At 45.4% G+C, this 25,827-nt stretch overlaps 1 protein-coding gene across 1 annotated transcript in view; it reads left to right on the top strand.

Moving 5' to 3' along the window:
* Positions 1–4,210: 4,210 nt before the first annotated feature.
* LOC138765951 (integrator complex subunit 6-like) overlaps positions 4,211–25,827 on the top strand; it is a 57,265-nt gene continuing 35,648 nt past the window's right edge. The window contains 2 exon segments of the mRNA XM_069943151.1: positions 4,211–4,564; positions 4,662–4,739. Coding sequence (XP_069799252.1) covers positions 4,454–4,564; positions 4,662–4,739 — 189 coding nt within the window. The 5' untranslated portion in view covers positions 4,211–4,453.

Here is a 25,827-nt window from a genome sequence, read left to right as displayed (position 1 = left end):
CGATAATATGAACGATAATCGTCCCGTGGGATAGGGCCCTAAGGGCAGTATTAGACAACCTGATCACTATAGCAATCAGGCCATCTAATGGGCCCTTTTTTGCACTTTGTAGTTTTCTGTAAGGGTTTTATTATGCTGCGTTTACACGCAGCGATAATTCGGCCGATCGTACGAATAACGATTTCGAAGTAACGATTTTTTTTTATAACGATCAGCGTTTAGACGGAACGATATATCGTATGGAAAAATCGTTTTGCGATCGCTTAAGCCTATCTCGCACATAAGTAAAATCAGTGAACGACTATTTACACGGAACGATCTGCGAATTTTTTGCGAACGACGATTTAAGAACATGTTCAAAGATCAAAATCAACGATTTCTCACTCGTCGTTCTATCGTTCGCTGCGTTTACACGTACGATTATCGTTCGAATTCAAACGTTATCATGCAAATTTGCACAATAATCGTTCCGTGTAAACGCAGCATTAGACGGCCTGATCACTAAAGTTAACAATGTCCATGCAGCCCTTGCTCTAAAAAGTGTACGATAATAAAGTTCATATACATGTGATGTGAATAACCTTTTTAGGGCGATTTTGCACACTCTTTGTGTTTTTAGTTCCTGAACATAAATGTCACTATACATTTCTGCTACTCACATCATTCATGTCATACAGCTACACAGTAACATAGCTAATAGGGTAGAAAGAAGACAAGAGTCCATCAAGTTAAATCTACAGAAACCCTACTGTGTTGATCCAGAGGAAGGCAAAAACCCCTATGAGGCAGATGCCAGTGAAAGTGACCATTGCTATTTATAAAAGTTTATTCTTCTAAACATGGACAGGGGAGATGTAAATCCTCATTTCTGCCTTGATTACATGCAGTGGCTGTCTTTGGCACCAAGCACCCCAAGCGATCGCTTAGGGCCCCCAACATCCAGGGGGGCCCCCACGCCCCGATCTTGTGCTCAAGACTGCTGGACAGGGCCCCTGCCCCGCTCGCTGCTGCCATCTGAACTGTAATGAGCGCTCATAGTTACATGCAGCAGCACTGACAGGGCGGGAGACATTGGCCCCCTTCCTGTCAGTCACTCTTGTGGCCGCAGGAAGGGTTTTCCCTGCGGTCACAAGCGGCAGCTTTGTCCTTGTGGTGCCGATGCTCCAGTGACAACACTGGAGCATCGGCGCCAGGACAAGGGGAGTGCGGCCTCTTGTGATCGCAGGGAAAACCCTTCCTGCGGTCACAAGAGTAAACAGAAGAGGAGACGCCGGGACCCAGGTGAGTATAAGTGTTTGTTTCATTGTGTTATATACTATATGGGAGAGGGAGCACACAGGGGTCTGTTTAACTGGGAGAGCGCACATCAGGGGTCTATATAAATGGGGGGAGCACACAGGGGGGCTATATAACAGGGGGAGCACACAGGGGGGCTATAGACTAGTGGGGCTTCACAGAGGGGTCTATATACTACTGGGGGCAGCACACAGGGGTCTATATACTACTTGGGGCAGCAGAATGAGGTCTATATACAACTTGGAGAGCACACAGGAGGTCTATATCCAAGTGGGGGAGCACACAGGGGGGCTATATACTACTGGGGGAGCACACAGGGATCTATATACTACTGGTGGGGCACACAGGGGGTCTATATACTACTGGGGAACATACAGGGGTCTGTATACTACTGGGGCAGCACACAAAGGGTCTATATAATACTGGTGGGGCACACAGGGGGTCTATATACTACTGGGGGAACCACACAGGGGGTTTATATACTACTGGAGGAGCACACAGGGGTCTATATCCAAGTGGGGAAGCACACAGGAGGTCTATATCCAAGTGGGGGAGCACACAGGGGGGCTAAATACCCCTGAGGGAGCACACAGGGGGCCTATATACTAGTGGGGGAGCACAGAGGGGGTATATACAACTGGGGGCAGCACACAGGGGGTCTATATACAACTGGGGCAGCACACAGGAGGTCTATATACTTCTGGGGGAGCACACGGGGGGCTATATATAACTGGGGGAACACACAGGGGTCTATATATTACTGGCGGTAGCGCACAAGGGGTATATACTACTGGGGGCAACACACAGCGGTCTATTGTTTTGGAACGTGTGTCGGGGGGGGGGGAAGACATAACTTCGTTTGGGGCCCCAGAAATGCCAAGACCGCCCCTGATTACATGGAATGGGATATAGGACTGACCACTGGCTGACTAGTCACATGTATATTTCTTATGGTCACTAGAGGGTGTAGTGTACAATCTATGGAGGCTATAACTGGCCTTTATGTGGCCACTGTACTTGTTACTCATAAGTGAGTACTGAGATTAGCCTCATATATGAGATCTATTACACGGAGCGATTATTGTTTAAAATTTACCGTAACGACTGAAAATGAGCGCTTCTCTGCCTGTGTAATAACACCCACAGATCAAACGGCAAACAAAAAGTTGTTAACCGTTTTCTTTCAACATGTTGAAAAATTATCGTTGGTAATTCGCTGATCGTTCGCATATCTGTTCGTCCAATAAGTCGTTCACAGATAAAACGTGCTGTGTGGGTGGTCCTAAGGGACGGTTAGCGGCCATATAACAACGCGACAACGATTGTTCATAACAGTAATTGGTGAATGTAATAACATCAGAATTGTCCCTAGTTGGCACTAGCGATCGATTGATAGGGTCCATTTACACAGAAAGATTATCTGACAGATTATCTGCCAAAGATTTAAAGCCAAAGCCAGGAATGGATTTGAAAAGAGGAAGAAACTCAGGCTTTCCTTTATGACCTTTTCCCTGTTTATAGTCTGTTTCTGGCTTTGGCTTTAAATCTTTGGCAGATAATCTGTCAGATAATCTTTCTGTGTAAGTGGACCCTTAAAGTGAATCTTTACGCGATAATCGTTAGGTGTAATACGCGTGAAATATTTCTCTATACCCCTGAAGACATGGACCCCAGTTTCCTCTCTGAGTTTTACCAAGTGTACCTCCCTCTATGTACCAGCTACACCAGTGTTCCCCAACTTGTAGCTCTGTAAGCATTGCAGAACTACAACCCCCATCATGCCCTGGGAAAGTGTCACTCTTACGCAGTTTTCCCTAACCTGTGGCAAAACTACAACCCCCATCATGCCCCGAGGTGTCACTCTAAGGCCACATTCATACACCCGTAGTGCAGTCCGTGGCCGGGGACCGTATGTGCATCCACGGAGCACTACGTTCACACATCATTACCCCGTGTCGCAAAACAACGGTCCGCATTACTTTTCCTTTTTTTTTGCGGCGCGGATCGCGGCCCTGTATACACATACGGACGTGTGAACGGGGCCATAGGATAACATTGGTTTCATGATCTGCCTGCAATTGCGGACAGAACAACGGATGTGTGAATTAGGTCTTATGCTGCATTCCCTAACCCAGGGATAGGGAACCTTGGCTCTTCAGCTGCTGAAAAACTACAACTCCCATCATGCTCATGATGGGAGTTGTAGTTTTGCAGCAGCTGAAGAGCCAAGGTTCCCTACCCCTGCTCTAACCTGTGGCAAAACTACAACTCCCATCATGCCTTGACAGTCTGTTACACTAATGCAGTATTCCCCAACCTGTGGCTTTCCAGTTGTTGCAAAACTATACCTCCTGTCATGTCCTGACAGCCAGTGCATGATGGGGGTTGTAGTTCTTCAACAACTGGAAAGCCACCATCTATCTATCTCTATCCTGTAATATTGTAGGTGGCCAGGTATAGCTATGGCAGCCATCCTCTGCCCATGCCCTGGCACTACCTCACCATGAGGCCTCCTCACACACTAGCCTCCTCGCCCTGGATTTCCTCTTTATTATAAGGAAGCCCCTATGACAGGCCTATGCCCACCCATCTGCGCGCCCTCCTCCTGTCACACAGGAATGCTACTGGAAAACTATAAAAAAAAATAGGAGAACGACCCCGTCCCACAGCCCCAAAAATGGATACCGACAAAAAAAAGCCACTCCCCCCTAGACTACAACTCCCACAAGGCACTGCGGCCCTCTGCAAACGCGAGCGCCTGAATAATATATATCATCTCTGCTATGCAAACAAGCCGGCGGCCAATGGCGCGTCTCGCGACCACGTGACGGTTGGAGAGCGAGCCGCTCATGAATATGCAAATAGCGGGCGGCCAATGAGGCGGCGGGCGGTCACATGGTGCGCGGCTGAGGGGTTAGGAAGAGAAGTTATCTATCAGTGAACACGGTGAAGAGACTCAGAGCTCAAGTGAGCAGCACACGGGGCGGAGGGCCGTCCTGCGGCCGGGGGAACCACAACACCACATAGAGAAGGGGGCACTACCCCGTACCCCTCCCCGTATAACTCCATATAGATGAGCAGCGACCCCGGGGGCAATAACGGGCAGCAGCTCTAGGCTGGCGCTTCGGTGGGGGTTACCGCCTAGCATGCGCTAAAAATGCCTATTTTACTGTTCCTCATAGACACGTCCGCCTCTATGAACCAGCGGACGTACTTGGGGACGACCTATTTGGATATTGCCAAAGGCGCGGTTGAGATATTTATGAAGGTAACAGGAGCCGTGCGGCTGTTTGGACTATATGTGCTGCTTGTTGTGACTGTTCTCTGCTATTCACTCCCCCCTTGTTGTGTTTGTGTCCCCGCAGCTGCGCGCCCGGGATCCGGCTAGTAGGGGCGACAGGTACATGCTGGTTACATATGACGAGCCTCCATACTGCATCAAGGTAAACGCATTTACGGCTGCTCCCCCCTCCCGTCCCCCCGCTGCCACCCGACTCCGTGGCGGTTTGTTGCAGCAGGGGGGACCCCATAGGCCGCCAGCCGCATACCGCCCCGCGAGCAGGGACTGGGCACGAGGTGGAGGAGGCCCGCGCCGGGGGGGGGGAGGGAGGCCCGCGGGCTGAGGGGGGCATTTCGGCGGGAGTAGCCGGGTCGCAGCCACTGAAGATGGCGGACATCTTGCTTTTGTATGGAACTGAGGCGCTTGAGATGGAGGTGGGGAGGAGAGAGATCCTGGAGGGGCGTGGCCGAGTGATGTCACCCTTTCCTCTTCCTGATTGGTGGGAGGGTGACTCTCAGACACGCCCCTTCCTGTGTGGCTGCGCCGGACGGTGATTGGCAGGAGGGGTCAGTGATGCAGAGGGAGGGCGCCCCCTGTGTACCCTGGTGACCCGGGGAGGGAATAGTGCTGAGCTGTCAGCTTTACACGTTACCGGGAGCCACGGAATACTGCTGAGCTGTCAGCTATACACGTTACCGGGAGCCACGGAATACTGCTGAGCTGTCAGCTTTACACGTTACCGGGAGCCACGGAATAGTGCTGAGCTGTCAGCTATACACGTTACCGGGAGCCACGGAATACTGCTGAGCTGTCAGCTATACACGTTACCGGGAGCCACGGAATAGTGCTGAGCTGTCAGCTATACACGTTACCGGGAGCCACGGAAATGCTGTCACGTCACACAGACACATAAGCAGCTCCGTGTGCGGCCTGTACACTGTGTTCTACTATTTATAGACAATTGTGCTGACATGCCTTCCTCTTACTGCATTGTCCTCCCCCTCCTTATCAAAATAAATGGTACAGCCCACAGATTAGTCCATAATAATCAATAGCATGGGCAGTCATGTGATTCTCTTTATATGTCACATGTTTCACCTTGGACAGTCATGTGATCCACCTTACATGTCACGTGTTTCACCTTGGACAGTCATGTGATCCCCCTAACATATCATGAGTTGCCTGGACAGTCATGTGATCCACCTTACATGTCACATGTTTCACCTTGGACAGTCATGTGATCCCCTAACATGTCATATGATTTGCCTGGACAGTCATGTGATCCCCTAACATGTCATATGATTTGCCTGGACAGTCATGTGATCCCCCTAACATGTCATATGATTTGCCTGGACAGTCATGTGATCCACCTGACATGTTAATCCCCTTGGACAGTCATGTGATCCACCTTACATGTCACATGTTTCACCTTGGACAGTCATGTGATCCCCCTAACATGTCATATGATTTGCCTGGACAGTCATGTGATCCACCTGACATGTTAATCCCCTTGGACAGTCATGTGATCCAGTTTACATGTCACATGTTTCACCTTGGACAGTCATGTGATCCACCTGACGTGTCACATGTTTCACCTTGGACAGTCATGTGATCCCCCTAACATGTCATATGATTTGCCTGGACAGTCATGTGATCCACCTGACATGTTAATCTCCTTGGACAGTCATGTGATCCAGTTTACATGTCACATGTTTCACCTTGGACAGTCATGTGATCCACCTGACGTGTCACATGTTTCACCTTGGACAGTCATGTGATCCCCCTAACATGTCATATGATTTGCATGGACAGTCATGTGATCCACCTGACATGTTAATCCCCTTGGACAGTCATGTGATCCAGTTTACATGTCACATGTTTCACCTTGGACAGTCATGTGATCCACCTGACGTGTCAAGTGATTGCCCTTAGACATTTATGTACCATAGCTAAAGGGGTTATCCAGCCTTAGAAAATCTTGGCCACTTTCTTACAGAGACAGCACCGCTCTTGTCTCCAGTTCAGGTGTGGTGTGCAGTTGAGCTCCATTCACTTTAATGGAAAACCCCACCCAAACTGGAGACTGTGCGGCCTTTGAAGCAAAGGGGCCATGTTTTTTTGTTTTTTTTTTAAACACCGGATAACCCCTTTAAGGAACAGCACCTTTCTTGTCCTCTGTTGTGTGAGGTATTGCAACTCTGTCCTGTAAAAGTGAGTTATATCACATGCAGCCTGAGCACAGGTGTGGCGATGCATTGGTAATAAAGAAGAAATCTTTCTAAGTTTGGATAACCTCTTTAACCCTCATTCGATCTAGGGCTGGGTTTACACCACACTTGTACCCTATGTGGCACACATATACCACAACCTGTCAAAATGAGTGTACACGAGCCCGGCTGTTGTCAGCTAGTGACTACACTCAGATCATCCACACACGTGATTTTCTGTTCCGACTTGAATGCACAGCATTGTAAATAAAGCCATGTAAAGCCAAAGGTGCCCGTGTACATATACACTGGCATTCAGTTTGACAGGTTGCTGGCATATACATGCCATAAAGAACACCATTGCAGAGAGAACCTGATCGGTTATGGGAACAGGATAGTATGAGTTTGAGGATCTGGAGGTATACAGTATAAAGCCCTGTAGTAACTCACCATCATGTCTGCCTAGAAATTGCTCTTGCATTCTTAGGCCATGTCCACACAGTAAGACCCCTCACTTATGTGCAGCTTTGAGCCACTGCCAGCAGGGGGAGCTTCAGTGCAGAACTTCACTGAAACAAGTCACTTATTTTTCATGCAAGTTCTCATTCCATGAAGTGGAAATTTATTCGGTTTTGTATTAAAATGGAGGTAGGTGTCCTTGTTGTCCATAGCAACCTGTCACCGCTCAGCTTTCGTTTCTGGTAGTGCTCTGGTAAAATGGAAGCAGAGATGTGATTGGTTGCTGTGGGCATCAATAAGTCTTATAATAAGCTATTTATATCCCTGTTAATAGCCATGTAAACAAGCACCTATTGTTTCCTACCTGTAATTTTTAGGTTATGTTTCTAAAAACATCTGTCTCCGGGTGACATTGTTAAGAGTTGCCTGTTAAACGCACAGCTGCCTCTAGGTAATCTTGTTAAAACACACAAATTACAGAGGAAACAGTGAGGAGATAGTGAGAGTATCTCATACAAAGCACATGCATTAGATCATCTTGAATATTTCATTCGGCTAATGCTATAGCACCTGTAGGTGAAGCCCTACCCTGTAGTTCTGGGTGCTGTTCTATAATGAAAGGGCCCCTGGCAAAAGAAAGCCACAATTGCTCATGTTGGGAGCTGCAGTAGTCAGAATATAACATGCATTTTTAATCACACCTGCTCCATCGCTCTTTTTGATGCTTTTATCCACTGGGACTGACTAGTGCCAGACTCTCTCAAAATTTTGCATCCTATTTACATAGAGGGAGCTATTTTCCAGCTAGTTTGCTTTTGACATCGGCTTTCTGCTATGCTATTCACAGCTCTCTTTTAAAGAATCACTGTCATAAAATAAATAAACATGTAATCAGGCATGTCAAAATTTATTGATCACGGTTAAAGGAGAAGTCCGGTGAACGACCCATCTCACAGAGCTGTGCGGCTGTGGCTGCTGGAGAGAATGATGGCAGGGGGACGCTGAGCACCCCCCCCCCCCCCCCAACATCCTCTCCAGCAGCCACAGCCTGCACAGCTCTGCAAGTCGGGTCGTAACATTACCATTTTACTCAGGAAGTGACATCACTTTGTTATCCCGGAAGTGAAGCCTTGATGCTAGTAGTAAGTGCAGGGAAAAAGCATTTTAGAAGCATTTCCCCTAAAAAGTGTATATTGGAGATTTGTATAACTTTTGGGGGGCAATACAATACTTAAATAAAAATTGTGACCGGACTTCTCCTTCAACCTCTTACGGACATATGCAGTACCCGTACAGCATATGTCCGGAAGAGGAGTTGAGAGGGGGGCCGCGCTGCGACCCCGCTCTGAACTGCCACGATCCCGACTGCTGCATCTAACAGTGTTATTTGCAGCTCATCCCTGGTGTCTAGTGGCGATGCGATCGTGGAGGGGGGATCGCTTGGTCTCACCGAGCTGGGCCTCAGCGTCAGAATGACGCTGATCCCTTCTCGGTGTTTTATTGCAATGGTCTGCAGCTAACCAAAGCAATAGAGCACCGATCTCATGGATCAGTGCTGTTTTATACAGCTACACTGATGTCTGAGACTGTATAAGTTAAAAAAAAGTGTCTTTTTAATTAAAAAAAAAACAACTCCCCTAATAAAAGTCTGAATCCACCCCCCTTTTCCCATTATATAAATAAACAAACATGTTTGGTATCGCCGCGTGCGTAATTGCGCGACCTATTAATTTATTACATTCCTGATCTTGCAGGGTAAACTGCGTAAGCGCAAAGACCCGCCAAAGTGCAAAAATTGTGCATTTTTGGTCACATTAAATCCAGAAACATTGTAATGAAAAGTGATGAAAAAGTCGCATATACGCAATCAAGGTACTGATAGAAAGAACACATCATGGTGCACAAAATGACACCGTAATCAGCCCCATAGACCAGAGGAAAAAAGCGTTATAAGGCTGGGAATAGAGCGATTTTAAGGAATGTTTTTTTTTTCTCAAATTTTTTATATCAAATAATATAAAAGTTATGCAAGTTGCATATCGTTTTAATCGTACAGACCTGAGGAACATATATAACATGTCAGTTTTTCCGTAGGACAAATGGCGTAAAAAAAAAAAAAAAAAAACAAAAACAAAGAAAAAGAATTGTGTTTTTTTGTTTTGTTCCGATTTCACCGCGCATATTTTTTTTTTTTGGTTTCGCAGCATATTTTATGCAAAAATTCAGCCTGTCATTGCAAAGTACAATTAGTGACTCAAAAAAAAAGGAGCTCATGTGGGTTTCTAGGTGGAAAAATGCAAGTGCTATGGCCTTTTAAACACAAGGAGGAAGAAACGTAAACGCAAAAATGAAAATTGGCTCCGTCCTTAAGAGGTTAAGACCCACTGTGATCAAGAGATATAGCTGGGGGAGAGCAGTCCACTCCCCAGCCACTGGCTAATTCCAACAATGTACCCTTATAGGCTGCCGTGCTCTGCTATATCTCTTGATCACAATGAGACCACTGCACTCAGTAACTTGTGACATGCCGGGTATGTCAGAAGTTATTTTTAATGACTGGTACTCCTTAAGGCTGGGGTTCCACATATATGCGTGGCATGTGTTCCAAACCAGAGCCCCATTTCTCCTCCGAAGCCTGGGGGATGTTTGGGTGATTGGCAACATGACACCGCTATTGGGCAATGGTCTCCGCTGCATTAGCCAAACAGGAAGTCTTAAACAACATACACCTGTCAGTGGTTCACAGTTCTGTACTTTATCCTAGAAAAGAAAGTGGCCAGCCATTCACAAGGTGCAGCAATGACCCTTATTTTCCCCTCTGCAAATGATTGGATAAGGGGGCATAGTCTGCATCATGTCTGGATTCCAGAATACTCTTGTGGTCTCAGTAACCTTTGGGTGGCCACAAAACCACTATCCTTAGTTCAAAAGTCGGCAGCATTGCGGTGATATGATGCAGAGCCACCAGTTGCCGTGTAGCCCTTGCCTATGTCAGAGAATATGGGAGATGGTGAGTGGGTGCAGATGCCCACGCTAAGCAGTGTTTCCTGGTGAATCATAATTATCCCACCAGGTGACAGGTTTCATTTAGAAAGTAAATGTGGAAGTTGCAGCAGAATGATTCAGCCAGTTCTATATATTTGAGACACTCGGAGGACAACAAAAGCATCTAATGAGTGAGTGTGCATATCCGCCAGTGTGTGGCATCCTAGCTGTGATGGTGTGCTACCTAATGAATGGCCCCAGTTGGGGAGGGGGGTGAAGAATTGCACAGTTGAACACTTTTTCCCACTCAGTTCTAACAATCGGTGGAGGGTCTCAGGTTTCAGGGTTTTTTTTTTTTTTTTTTTTTTTGAGAGCTAGTTCGGTAGATGGAACGATTTCTTCAGTTGGGGTCTCAGTGCTGACCCTAACAATCTTAAGCTATAGCCCAATACAGCATTGCACCCAGTCCATTTTGTTGCAGTCAGTTCAGCAATGAGTTGGGGAGTGAAGCCCACAGCTGTGTACTTCTCCTGGCTCTATGTAAAGATTAATGGGGGTCTCTGCACTGCCCGACCAATCACAGTGACTAATCTGCATTGAAGCTCACAGAATCCGCATTACAAATGAGTGTTTGCAAGTTCTAGAGCAGTGCAGTGGATCTGTGTCCCCTCCAGCACTCCTGTGCAGCGTCTCTCGTAGGGAATCACAGCTGCACCTTACAGAGACGCTCTATAGTATTGATATTCTGTGATAATCTCGCATGCACAGTTCACTGGGAAATAATGACAGATAATTATTGGGTGAGCCCTGAGACATTTCAGCTGTAATGTGATCTTCCCTTCCATAATAAATGTTAGCATTGTCGTTTCATCAGATGCAGGCACGTCTGCATGGGTGTCCTCTTTCGGCTGACTTTTAAATGTTCTCTTCAGGCCGGGTCTAGGTTAGAACCAGTAAAGTTCTCTCCAGCTAATGGTGACTAAAGGTTGCGGTGTGGCATTTTGGATGGAGACAAACTGATTTTTTTTTTTCTCATTCTGTGAAAATACTAGTCCCTGTTTACAAGAAGCAGCAACTTCCTGCCTAAGTAGAAATCCTATCAGATTTCAGATGTGTTTATATCATCATATCAGATGTGTTTTATGTTTTTCAGTGTCTTGGCTATCTTCATCAGTCCCATAGAGTTTAAATGGAACAGCCATGCACATACACTCCCACCACTGCCCCACTGAAACAGGTGCACTTAGGATCCCCCATACTTGTCATCTGACCCTATGGTTAAAGGGGTAGTGCGGTGATTCTTTTTACGCTTAATTAACACACATTACATATGTAATGTGTGTTAATAAGCTGTCTGGCCCTGTTCCTCCCCGTTCTCCAGAAGTTAAAGTATACATACCAAATCACTGTCGACCCCGTCCTCTTCTCCCGGGCGCAATCTTGGGTCGATGTCGTCACAGCAGGGGGCGGTCCTGGTCTCTTTTCCCTTCACTGTCTTCCACAGCAGTGAATGGGAGAGGAAAAAGGCTGCTGGTGCTTTTGCGCACCATTAGCCTTTTCATTGGCTGGAGTGCATCACATGGCTTCCAGTTTGCTCAGCCAATCAGCTCCAGCCAATGAAAAGGCTGCCGTTGCGCATGTGCACCAGCATCCTTTTCTCTCCCATTCACTGCTCTGCAACCTCGAAGTGAGGACGAAGATGACAAGGACGCGGCCGGCAAGAAATTCGAACGGCGATTGTCATCGGAGGGATGGGAAGTATAAATGCTGTGTGTGTCTGTTTTTTTGGAGCGGGGGCGCCGGAGTACTCCTTTAAGGAAATAAGTTGTCACTGTCATAAAAACAGATATTTCATGGCTGATTTAGATACTTTTCTGATGACTAATCATTTTTTTGTGACATGAACAGATGTCACCAAATGGTAAATAGCTATCAAAGTTGATCTGACAGTTTTTTTGGTAATTTTGAGGGGCTGTAGATAAGTTGTTCGCGCAGAATGACACATCTGCAGCCGTTCAATAGAAGTTCAAACTGGGCCACAGATCATGATGGAGACAACCCTCTCTGGGTCTATAAAGCCAGCCATAGGAAATTTAGGCTGAATATGGAAACTATATAAGATGGGAAATAGGAATCAGAATGGCAGACAACCAAGGCATGGCATATTAACCCCTTTGTGCTGCAGCTAGTTTGGGCCTTAATGACCAGGCTAATTTTTCAAAATCTGACCTGTCTCAGTTTATGCTCTTATAGCTCAGTGATGCTTAACGTATGCTAGCGATTCTGAGATTGTTTTTCGTGACATATGGCACTTTATGGTTAGTGGCAAAATTTGGTCACTACTTTGTGTGTTTTTTGTGAAAAACATCAAAATATCATGAAAAAGTAAAAAAATTTGCATTTTATGAACTTTGAAATTCTCTGCTTCAAAAAAAAAGAAAAGTTCGTCTTAGCACATAAATTAGTTACTAAGTCACATTACCAATATGTCTTCTTTATTCTCTGGCATAATTTGGTAAACATATTTTACTTTTTTAGGGTGTTATGGGGCTTAGAAATTTATCAGCAAATTATCACATTTTCGTGAAACTGATTTTTTTAGGACCAGTTCTTTTTTTATAATGGATTTAGAAGTCTGGTATCCTGAAACCCCCATAAATGACCCCATTTTGGAAATACTACACACTTAAAGAATTAATCTAGGGTATAATGAGCATTTTAACCCTACAGGGCTGGAGGAAAGAGTCACAATTAGGCAGTAAAAAATTGAAAATTTTAATTTTCCAATAATATATACGTTTAGATTAAAGTTTCTCATTTTCAAAAGGAATATGAGACAAAAAGCACCCCAAAATTTGTAATGCAGGTTCTCTTGAGTACAACGGTACCCCATATGTGGGCGGTAAACCACTGTATGGGCACACAGCAGGGCTCAGAAGGAAGGGAGCGCCAATTAGCTTTTCCAATGCAGATTTTGCTGAAGAAGTTTCTGAGCGCCAGGTGCGTTTGTAGTGCCCCTGTAGTGTCAGCAGAGAGAAAACCCCCCATAAGTCACCCCATTTGGAAAGTACACCCCTCAAAGAATTCATCTTGGTGTGTGGTGACCATTTTGACCCCACAGGTATTACAGGAAAGTATTCAAAAGAAGACAGTAAAAATGAAAAACTCGAATTCTTCCAATAATATGTTCGTTTAGTTTTGAAATTTCTCAATTTCACGAGGAACAAGAGGAAAAAAGTACCCCAAAATTTGTAACGCAGGTTCTCCTGAGTACAATGGTACCACATATCTGGCATAAACCACTGCATGGGCACACAGGAGGGCTCAGAAGGGAAGGAGCGCCAATTAGCTTTTTCAATGCAGATTTTGCTGCAGAAGTTTCCGAGCGCCAGGTGCGTTTGCAGTGCCCCTGTAGTGCCAGCGGAGTAAAATCTCGCCATAAGTCACCCCATTTTGGAAAGTGCACCCCTCAAAGTATTCATCTTGGTGTGTGGTGACCATTTTGACCCCACAGGTATTAGAGGAAAGTATTCAAAAGTAGACAGTAAAAAGGAAAAACTCAAATTTTTTCCAATATTATGTTCTTTAGTTTGAAATTTCTCAATTTCACGAGGAACAGAGGAAAAAAGTACCACAAAATTTGTAACGCAGGTTCTCCTGAGTACAATGGTACCCCATATGTGGGCGTAAACCACTGTATGGGCACACAGGAGGGCTCAAAAGGGAAGGAGCGCCAATTAGCTTTTTCAATGCAGATTTTGCTGAAGAAGTTTCCGAGTGCCAGGTGCGTTTGCAGTTCCCCTGTAGTGTCCACAGAGTAAAATCTCCCAATAAGTCACTCCATTTTGGAAAGTGCACCCCTCAAAGAATTATTTTGGGGTGTGGTGAGCATTTTGACCCCACAGGTGTTTGAGGAAAATATTCAAAGTAGACAGTAAAAATGAAAAACTCGAATTTTTCCAATAATATGTTCCTTTAGTTTGAAATTTCTCAATTTCACGAGGAACAGGAGAGAAATGTCACCCCAATATATGTAAAGCAGGTTCTCCTGAGTAGAACAGTACCCCATATGTGGGCATAAACCACTGCATGGGCACACAGCCCGGGCTCAGAAGGGAAGGAGCGCCAATTAGCATTTTCAGTGCAGATTTTTCTGAAGAAGTTTCTGAGCGCCAGGTGCGTTTGCTGAGCCCCTGTAGTGTCAGCAGAATAGATTCCCCCAAAAGTCACCCCATTTGGAAAGTACACCCCTCAAAGAATTCATCTTGGTGTGTGGTGACCATTTTTACCCCACAGGTATTAGAGGGAAAAGTATTCAAAATTGGCCAGTAAAAATGAAAAACTCTAATTTTTCCAATAATATGTTGGTTTAGTTTGAATTTCTCAATTTGACGAGGAACAGGAGAGAAAATTCACCCCAAAATCTGTAACGCAGGTTCTCCTGAGTAAAACGGTACCTCATATGTGGGCATAAACCACTGTATGGGCACACAGCAGGGCTCAGAAGGGAAGGAGGCGCCAATTTACAGGAGCAAAACCGCAGCTAGTAATGGTTATTAGAATAGCGCAGTTACTAAAATAAATAAAAAAATGAGATTACAGGTAATGTGGGGTGGTTACGGGCAACCAGGGGTGGTTATGGGCAACCTGAGGTGGTTACAGGTAATCTGGGGTGGTTACGGACAACATGGGGTGGTAACGGGCAACCTGCTGTGGTTACAGGCAACGTGGGGTGGTTACAGGCAACGCTGGGTGGTTACGGGCAACGTGTGGTGGTTATTGGCAAACGTGTGGTGGTCACGGGCAACCTGCTGTGGTTACAGGCAACGTGGGGTGGTTACAGGCAACGCTGGGGTGGTTTACGGGCAACGTGTGGTGGTTATGGGCAACGTGTGGTGGTCACGGGCAACCTGCTGTGGTTACGGCAACGTGGGGTGTTACAGGCAACGTGGGCTGGTTACAGACAACGTGGGCTGGTCTACAGGCAACGTGGGCTGGTTTACAGGCAACGTGGGCTGGTTACAGGCAACGTGGGCTGGTAACGGGCAACGTGGGCTGGTTACGGGCAACCTGCAGTGCTTACAGACAATCTGGGGTGGTACGGGCAACGTGGGGTGGTTACGGGCAATGTGGGGTGGTTATGGATAAACTGAAGTTCTTATAGGCAATCTGGGGGTGGGTACCTGTAATCTGACATGGGCACCGCAATCTGGAGGGGGGTCATTGGCAATTTGGGGTGGTCAGAGGCGACGTGCGGTGGTCAGAGGCGACGTGCGGTGGTCAGAGGCGACGTGCGGTGGTCAGAGGCGACGTGCGGTGGTCAGAGGCGACGTGCGGTGGTCAGAGGCGACGTGCGGTGGTCAGAGGCGACGTGCGGTGGTCAGAGGCATCGTGGCGTGGTCCAGAGGCATCGTGGCGTGGTCAGAGGCATCGTGGCGTGGTCAGAGGCATCGTGCGTGGTCAGAGGCATCGTGGCGTGGTTCAGAGGCAACGCGCGGTGGTTACGTGCAATCTGGGGGGGTTACATGTATCTGGCATGATTACGGGGAACCTTGGGGGGTTATGTGCAACCTGGAAGGGTTACAGACAATCTGGGATTGTTACTGATAAACTGAAGTGCTTATAGGTAATCTGGGGTGGGTACATGTAATTTGGGGTGGTTACGGGCAATCTGGAGGGGTCACTGGCAATTTGCGGTGGTTACGGGCAACGTGCGGTGGTTACGGGCAACGTGCGGTGGTTACGGGCAACGTGCGGTGGTTACGGGCAACGTGCGGTGGTTACGGGCAACGTGCGGTGGTTACGGGCAACGTGCGGTGGTTACGGGTAATCTGGGGAGGGGGTTAGGGGTAATTTGGGAGTAAACTGCAATTATTACTATAATAAAAAGTGTGTGTTTTATTTTTTTGTATGTTTGTCACTTTTTGTACTTTACACATTCATTTTTCACTGTATTACTATGATTACTGTGATATTTTCTATCACAGTAATCATAGTTCAGTGACAGAGACCAAATTGGTCTCTGTCACTTTAAATTTTCAGAGCTTGGCTGGTTGTGGAGCGCATGCGCACTTCATAACCAGCCAGGACACCGAAGAGGAAGGAGCTCCGTGGATCCGGTGAGTATATGGGGAAGGGAGGGTGACTCGGGGACGGGGGTGACAGGGGGGGTGGGGGGGCGACTTGGGGGGTGGGGGGGACATCACTTTTTATCCCCTGTCACCAATCATTTATGGTGACAGGGGATAAAAAGTGCCAGGAGCACATGGTACAAGCGATCAGCGGTATATAGTATATACCGTGATCGCTTGTACCGGGACCCCACAGGGGGGTCCCCGATGACTGCCCCATGCTCTCCGCTACCTCCGGTGGCGGAGAGCATGGGGCTTTCATTCATTTTACTTTTTAATCGCTGTGAACCGACGTTAGTCGGTTCACAGCGATTGCGGCGGCCATCTTGGAAATGATGGCCGCCGGGGGAGGGGGGTTAGTGATCGGGGCACTAGGGGGGTCTGATCTGGGGTCTGATATACACTTATTTCATCTCCCCCCGCCGTAGATTCACGGCGGGGGGAGATGAAAGGTGGCGGCAGCACCGGTAATCTCCATTACCGACGGTCGCCGCTATAACGTTAATAGCGGCGATCGTCGGTAAGGGGGGGGGCCGGGACGGACCGCACACACTGCCCCAACCCCTCAGCTACCTCCGGTAGCCGGGGGGATGGGGTGGGGGCCGTCCCGGCCCCGCAGCCTTATTCTCTGCCATCGCCGTAAAAAGCTGATGGCAGCAGAATAAGGCCCATTAGTGACCGCCGTAGAAAGCCGTATCGGCGGTCACTAAGGGGTTAACTGAAATCAGGACACGTGAGGCATGTACTAAAGTCCTTTATTTATAGTCTATGTTGCACTGTATAAAAAAAAAAACTCTTAGAGGGCTTAATCAAAGGGAATCTGTCACTTAGAAATGCTGGTGGCCCTATAAAGAATGAATGGAGCCCAGGCCACACGGGCACAATGAGCGCCTCATTCGCTGCGGAGATGACTGCATCCCTCTGGATTGGTGGGGTCCTAGCAATCGACCCCCAATAATCAGCTTGTTATCCCCCCTATGGAGATGGGAATATCCCTTTAAAAGAATGTGTCATCAGACTTATTAATTAAATCAAGTTTTTATGGTAAGCATATTTTTAAGAATTTTTGACCCCCCCCCCCCCCCACAATCTTAATATTTATGTTATAAAATAAGCCTGAAATCTTGCAGTTTTCATTCTCACCACTAGGTCTAAAACTAAGCTGAGACTTCCTGATTTGTCTGTGGTAAGATGCGACTGCTGTAAATTGATCTGTACAGCATTGCAGAGACCGGTAACACTAGTAGATAGCATCATTATAAAGGTGGCCATAACCCTTCAATAATCTCAGTTATCTCCCATCCCACCATACACGATGGCCAGATGCTGTGTGTTCTCAATGGGGAGGGGTAAGCCGCAGCCAGACAGCTGTGGCAGTGGCTTATCTTTCTGAGAACATATGGACCAGGCAGTAGAATTCCATAACACTCAACCTATATTGATGTTTGAATGTAATCAATGTAAAGTGTATGAGCTGCCTTAAGACTCTCTGTGGAATGACCTCTCCGAAGGTCACAGAAAGTAATGTTTGACATTTATGTCAAGGCAGGTCCTGTCTATTGTCATCTATGTCCATGGGGCTGGCTGTAAAGCAGACCACTAAATGCTCTTATAAACAGCTCAGAAAAGATGGCAGCTCCCTTAAAAAGGGATATTTCAAGGTAAAACTAACTTGTCCCCTATCTGCAGGATAGGGTACAAGTAAAAGATCGCAGGGGGTCCAAACTCCATACCCCCTGCCGATCTCCATATCAGCCCACTCGCTCCTTTGTTTTGAATAGAGCCGCAGGTACGGCACGTGACAGTGACTCTATTCATTCTATAAAAAAAAAAAAAAAAAAAAAAGAACATGTCTGAGTATCTGGCTATTAAACATAGGCGAATACATTCCTATGAAGGTCTCAAAGCAGCCTGCATTAATCCTGTCCGTTCCCACGTTTTGGCATTTATCATTTACTTTCCTGGAGATGAGTCCAGGATTCACCTCCAGCTTGTCACGTGACCTCTGATGTCATTGACTCGTCTTCCTGGGTACCAGGATTATAACCTCAACTCCAGCCCCAAGGATGGGTATACGGGACCCCACTGGAGTAAGAAGTCAGTAATGTCACATGATGCTGATATAGGCTATGTTCACACAACGTATATTTTCGTAAAACCACGGCCGTGACTTATACGAAAATATATGTTCCATTGCTGCCTATGGAATCCCAGCCTAAGCGTATACACATATTATATGCTCCGGCCGGAATCCCTAGCAGCGCCGCAAACAACTGACATGTCAGTTTTCTGCGGCCGCTATTCATTGAATAGCTACGGCAGAAAACCATGTCAGTGCACACTATGGAGCGAGCGGCCGGAGCGTGCAGTGGAGAGTTCTGATGCGGGCGCGCACGGATGCACCCGCATCAGAACCCTGCGGCCCTAAAGATCATCCGGTGGGTACTACAGTATCGGCCGGGATGATCTTTTCCGGGTCACGGAACGGACGGTCTCTTACAAAGTGTGCACATAGCCATAAACTGCACAGCTCCTTTACGTGACACCAGTCTGGTCTGGTTTGTGTGATATCGCTGTAACCAGCAAGCATATATTCCACACTTCCTTTCAGAAGGCTTTTACCTCCTCTGTTTGTATTTGTTCCTGCTTTTTCCATGTGGTAATGGTGGCCGTCTCTACACAGGCGGTGATCTGGGTAAATGTCAGCACGCTGTTATTTTCCTATGGCTTTGGACACTAATTGAATGTTGCAGCGATTTGATGATTGGATGTCGTGCGCCATTTCACCGGGCTCTATGGACGTTTATAAATCTTTTGGCATTTTTCAGGAGAAATGTTAATGACGGCTCTTGTCCGGACAATTAGTATCTTGCTGCTATAACAAATTGTTGTTTACCAATGCATTCAGTCCTGAAATATTGGTTGCTTGCCCTTCACTGGAGAGAAGTATTACTTGTTCTGCCCTTCAAGCTGCAATTGGTTTTATTGCAACTTAAGGGCCCAACTTTGTTTGTATAGTTTTTGACTTATTTATTTTACTTACTATTTTTGGGGACTGGATTTGTCATAGTATTTCTTTGGCAAAAAAACCCAAAACAGCTTTTTGCAGCAAGTACATGCTGCGTGGGAATTTACCCCTATTGGTTTTATTAGGCTTTTTAGGGTGAGGTGGGGCGTAGTTATGGATCCTTAATAGGAAATACAAAGTCTTAGGTATATATTTGTGACATACATATGTATGGCAGATAAAGGCACTGGTTCTGTCTGGGTTCACACTGTTTTTGCAAAAAACGTACGAAAAACTGATAAAATATAAAAGGATGCATTTCTGTGCCTCCATTTTATTTCAGTTTTCCATTGACTTCCATTATTTAAAAAAAAAAAAAAAAGATCAAAACGGACGTGTTTTTTTTTTTTAACAGACACAAAAATGAGGTCGACTACATTTTTGTGCATGTTAAAACAAAACATCTGTTTTTTCATAATAGAAGTCAATGGAAAACCAGATGCACATAAATGCATTCATTTTTCATCAGTTTTTTTTTGCAAAAGACGTAACGTAGTGTGAACCCAGCCTTAGAGAAGAGCTGTTATTCCCATTGGATTGCAGTGGCAGCATTGTTTTTATATTTTTTTTAAATGTAGTTTTGCTAGGATTTGACATCTGGGGTCCCCATCAATCCTGAGGAAGTCTTTTCAGGAGTCCTTTTTAACAAACATCTAAAGTATATAACTCAATGATACATTTTAAGAATTACTTTTACATTGTAAATATATTTCATTTTACATACTGTATGAGTATAGATCTGGTTTTCTTCCCGACACCACCCCTTTAATGCCCTGATGGAAAGTCTCTACCTCAATGTTCAGAGAGTCTCACACTAAATTATCAGCTGGGTTTAAAGGGGTTTTCCAGCATGCGCCTGCACAGATAAGCTGAGTTGCCTGTGTAAATAAGGAAAGGGGTGTAATGCTTGATGAAAAACCCCTTTAACGCTTGCCTTAAAAGCTATCCTCATAACCCAAAGCTTTCAGTAGATGGCAGCAGACTGCTCAGATTCAGCTTTCACGAACGCTAAGCAGAATGGAGAGGCTGCAGAGACTGACACAATGCAAATATATAGAAATCTAGGGTATTTTACTTGCATTGTGAATAGCGACCCCCCCCCCCCCCCACCCTCTGCTTGCCCCCCCCCCCTTTCATTGAGGTTAGTGATACAGTATAAGTTATTAAACTAAGACTGACTGAGTTTGCAGATTTTAATTTAGTTTAGATCAATGAACTATACTGAGAAGAAGCATGTGAGCAGCTTTCTATGTCTGCTCTACACACCTGGACATGAACTGTAATGGCAGCTATGGAACAATTGGAAGGAAATCAAGTTATAACCTGTACAGGGTGAGGGCTTGGAGCAGTCTGCGGGTTAGTCGTGATACCTCTACTCTGGCCTTTTGTATTAATATTGAAGATCTGACTTGTATAGACTCTTAGGGTGGTATTACACAGAACGATTATCGTTCGTAAAATCGTTAAATCGTTCAGATTTGAACGATAATCATTTCGTGTAATAGCAGGCAACAATTAAACGACCAACGAGAAATCGTTGATCGTTTAATAGGATCCGGACCTATTTTTATCGTTTGATCGTTCGCTCATCGTTCGCACATCGTTCGGTGGAATAAAAATTCACAGCTGAAACGTACGCAATAGCGACGACTAAACGACCGCAAGAACGATCATAAATAACGATCATCGTTTCGTGTACTTGGGCGAACGATTTCGGGTCGTTTGCCTTAGCGGTCGTTTAAGATCGTTAATCGTTAGTCGTCGGAAAATTGCTTGGTGTAATAGTACCCTTAGGGTACTATTACACCAAGCAATTTTCCGACGATTAACGATAAGCGGTCTTAAAAACAATAAGTTATAAAGTCACCAACTGCAAAAAATGTAAATGAAAAAAAAACAAAACGCTGTACATTGCGTGTTATTTACATTTTTTGCAGTTGGTGACTTTATAACTTATTGTTTTTCCATTTTCACACATATTTAGTTATAATATTCTTTTGTAAAGTATATGTGTGTTCTTGGAGGAGTGTAGGAGGAATACATGGGTATGCAGACTATATACATATATGAATAGATATTATTATAATTTAAATTGTATGTAAGTTACAGCTATTCATCTTCCCATGAGTTCATTATTCGGTGTTTTCTGATGTGTAAATATGTGATCTACAATTATCTTGTCCACCTCTCATCTCTCTGACTTGTTGTCCTCGTGTGTTTTTATTGTTTTTCTTTGTATATATTTTGTAAAATGCATGTGCTGAGGTTTTGCGGTAATAGTAACGGCACATCATGTGTTCATTTGATCTGATCTCTGTGGGGTCCCTGCACTATGGTGTTTCACATGTTTTTACCTGCAATTGGAAAATAAAGGCTACTTTCTTCGCTACGTGCTGGATCATTGTTTTCCTTGAATACGTTGGCACACACCAGCCAGGTGTGGATCCGGAGCACTGAAGAGTGCCTACAACCGGTGAGCTGATCATTTTTCTTTTACTGGTGCAGATGTCTGCATGAACTCTGCTCTGATGTCCATGTGAATTCATCTTCACAAACTTAGCTGATTGCTTAGGGCAGTATTACAGAACTCAGAGGTGGCCAATGTACTATAGGCAGTGATTGGAGGGCCGCCCGTGCAGTTATTGTGTGGGGCATTTAGGCTCTGTTCTGGTGACTGGCAGAGGGTCAGACCCCCACTAATAGGGTATTACTTGTGATTGTAAGATAGCACTTTAATATCTTGAGGGTTCTTTCTTTCTGACATTACTAATGTCCATTATTTGTAAAGGTCTCGGAACAGATTAGGTTGTTGTCTGATTCTGATATGTTAACAAATAAAAAGTCCTTGCCATATGCTTATACTGTATGCATAACTATGATCCGTAACTGTAGTGTAATCTATGCTGCAAAGAAAGTCTAAAGCATCCTAAATCGCTTTACACTGCAGCTGCGCTCTCATTGGCTGCTCTGTCTAAGAACAGCAGACAAAGTCAATACATGATACCTGTATTTCCCTTTTTAAACTTTTTTCTTTTTTTTCCCGTCCACATTATGACCACAAGTCTGATGACCTGATGTGACAGCTGTCAGCTGGGATAGAATAAATATTAATTACAAGCAATAAGAAGGCAATTATCAGGTAGACGCCACACATACGCTGGGCTTGGTGAGCCTCACTAAGGGGGATCTGGAGCCCTTCCTGAATATTCATACATTGTACTTGCAGAACATAATTGCTGTAATAGTGAAGCTGGCTGATAATCAGCAGTGCATTGGATTAATAGGCTTAGCCCATCAATGGCTCCTGATTGGTGAGGACACCTCGTACTTTACAGCCCACAGATGATGATAGAAGAGCTCTTGTGTTTGGTCAAAGCCGACCAGACATACTGTTAACTAAATGTTAATTACATTTTTTTTCCCAAATGTTCTCTCTACTGTGCACATGTATTTTGTTGGCTGCAAAATATGGAATAGGCAGCTGTGGATAGGTGTACTGTGTAGTGATATATATCATGGTGGGCAGCTGTGGATAGGTGTACTGTGTCGTAATCTATCATGGTGGGTAGCTGTGGATAGGTGTACTGTGTAGTGATATATATCATGGTGGGCAGCTGTGGATAGGTGTACTGTGTAGTGATATATATCATGGTGGGCAGCTGTGGATAGGTGTACTGTGTAGTGATATATATATCATGGTGGGCAGCTGTGGATAGGTGTACTGTGTAGTGATATATATATCATGGTGGGCAGCTGTGGATAGGTGTACTGTGTAGTGATATATATATCATGGTGGGCAGCTGTGGATAGGTGTACTGTGTAGTGATATATATCATGGTGGGCAGCTGTGGATAGGTGTACTGTGTAGTGATATATATATCATGGTGGGCAGCTGTGGATAGGTGTACTGTGTAGTGATATATATCATGGTGGGCAGCTGTGGATAGGTGTACTGTGTAGTGATATATATCATGGTGGGCAGCTGTGGATAGGTGTACTGTGTAGTGATATATATACAGTGAGTCCAAGAAGTATTTGATCCCTTGCTGATTTTCTTTGTTTGCCCACTAATAAAGACATGATCATTCTATACTTTTAATGGTAGATGTATTCTTACATGGAGAGACAGAATATTAAAAAGAAAATCCAGAAAATAAATCTAAGGAATATATATTAATTGATTTGTATTTCATGGAGTGAAATAAGTATTTGATCCCTTAGTATTCATTAGCAGTTCTGGCTTTTACAGACCAGTTAGACACTCCCAATCAACTTGTTACCTGACCTGAAGCCACCTGTTCTCACTAATCACTTGTGTGAAAAACAACTGTCCACAGAATCAGACAGATCACACAGATTTCAAGTCTCCAACATGGGTAAAACCAAAGAGCTGTCACAGGACCTCAGAGTCAGAATTGTTGACCTTCACAAAGCTGTAATGGGCTACAAAAAGATTAGTAAGGTGTTGGATGTGAAAGTAACAACTATTGGTGCAATTATCAGAAAGTTTAAAGAGTATAACATGACAATCAACAGACCTCGGCCCGGTGCAACAGTCAGAAATCGTCCTGCAACCACTCGGCAGGAGTTAGCAAATGACCTGAAGGCAGCTGGGACCACAGTTTGCAAGGAAACAATTGGCAACACTTTGCGCAACAATGGATTCACATCCTGCAGTGCCCGAAAGGTACCCCTGCTGAAGAGAGCACACGTGGAGGCGCGCCTCAAGTATGCCAATCATCATTTAAAGATGAACAAAGTTATTGGGAGAAGGTTTTGTGGTCGGATGAGACCAAAATTGAACTTTTTGGCCTCAACTCCACCCGCCATGTGTGGAGGAAGAAAAATGCTGCCTATGACCCCAAGAACACTGTGCCCACCGTCAAGCATGGAGGTGGAAGCATAATGTTTTGGGGGTGTTTCTCTGCCAAGGGTACAGGGCTACTTCACCGCATCACTGGGAAGATGGATGGAGCCATGTACCGCACAATCCTGAGGGACAACCTCCTCCCCTCTGCCAGGGTTCTGAAAATGGGCCGTGGTTGGGTCTTCCAACATGATAACGACCCTAAACATACAGAAAAGGCAACAAAGGATTGGCTCAAGAAAAATCACATTAAGGTCATGGAGTGGCCCAGCCAGTCGCCAGACCTCAATCCGATTGAAAATCTATGGAGGGAGCTGAAGGTCAGAGTTGCCAAGCGACAGCCCACCAACCTTCATGATTTAGAGAGAATCTGCAAAAAACAGTGGGCCAAAATTCCCCCTGGTGTGTGTGCTAAACTTGTGGTTAACTACAACAAACGTCTCACCGCTGTGCTTGCAAACTAAGGCTTTGCCACTAAGTATTGAGTGTGTTTGGCAAGAGGGATCAAATACTTATTTTCCTCATTGAAATACAAATTAATTAAAATATATTCTTTAATTATATTCTGGATTTTTTTCTTGATATTCAGTCTCTCCATGTTAGAATACATCTACCATTAAAAGTATAGAATGATCATGTCTTTATTAGTGGTCAAACAAAGAAAATCAGCAAGGGATCAAATACTTCTTGGACTCACTGTATCATGGTGGGCAGCTGTGGATAGGTGTACTGTGTAGGGGTGTAGTGATAAGGATGGAATTTCAACCTAATTTTCTAAACTAGTGCTTCTCATATATTTTGCATAGTCCTGGAGTTCACACGCAGCTGAAGTAATCATTAGAGCAATGTTCACACTATGTAAGTTCCGTGGAAATCACGGCTGTCGTTTCAACGGCCGTGATTTCCATGGAACTTACCTAGTGCTGTAGGCTGAAGGGATCCCGGCCGGAGTGTATACACATGGTATACACTCTGGCCAGGATCCCTAGCGGCACCGTAGAAAACTGACATGCCAGTTTTCTGCGGCCGCTGTTCCTTGAATAGCGGCCGCAGCAAACCCTGTCTGTTCACACTATGGAGCGAGTGGCTCCGGCTGCACGCTTCATAGTGTGCCGTGGGGAGTTCTGATATGGGCACGCAGGGATGCGCCCACATCAGAAGTCTGCGACGCTAAAGATCAGACTGCGGTACCGGCCGGGATGATCTTTTCAGAGACCGTCCGGGTCACGGAACGGCCGGTCTCTTACGCAGTCTTAACATAGCCTAGAAGAGAATGGCAGTCACAACACCCCCTCTCTGCATCTCTCTCTGCCTCCCTCTCTCCCTCTCTCTCTCGAGATTTACTCAGGCTCACAGCGGACAGGCTTCTGAGAGTCCTACACGTCTTCGCTTTATTGGCTGAGAGACATGCACCTCACTATAAATCCAACATGGTGGCAGGGATTTATGAATGGCCGGAATACAGATACGCCAGTCTTAAGAAATGTGATATATATGTGTATATACACACACCACTGACTTTAGAGTGGCTTGGT

The sequence above is a fragment of the Dendropsophus ebraccatus genome, chromosome 10 (assembly GCF_027789765.1).
Source record: "Dendropsophus ebraccatus isolate aDenEbr1 chromosome 10, aDenEbr1.pat, whole genome shotgun sequence".
NCBI lineage: Eukaryota > Metazoa > Chordata > Amphibia > Anura > Hylidae > Dendropsophus > Dendropsophus ebraccatus.
This window is presented reverse-complemented; position numbering and strand designations above follow the sequence as displayed.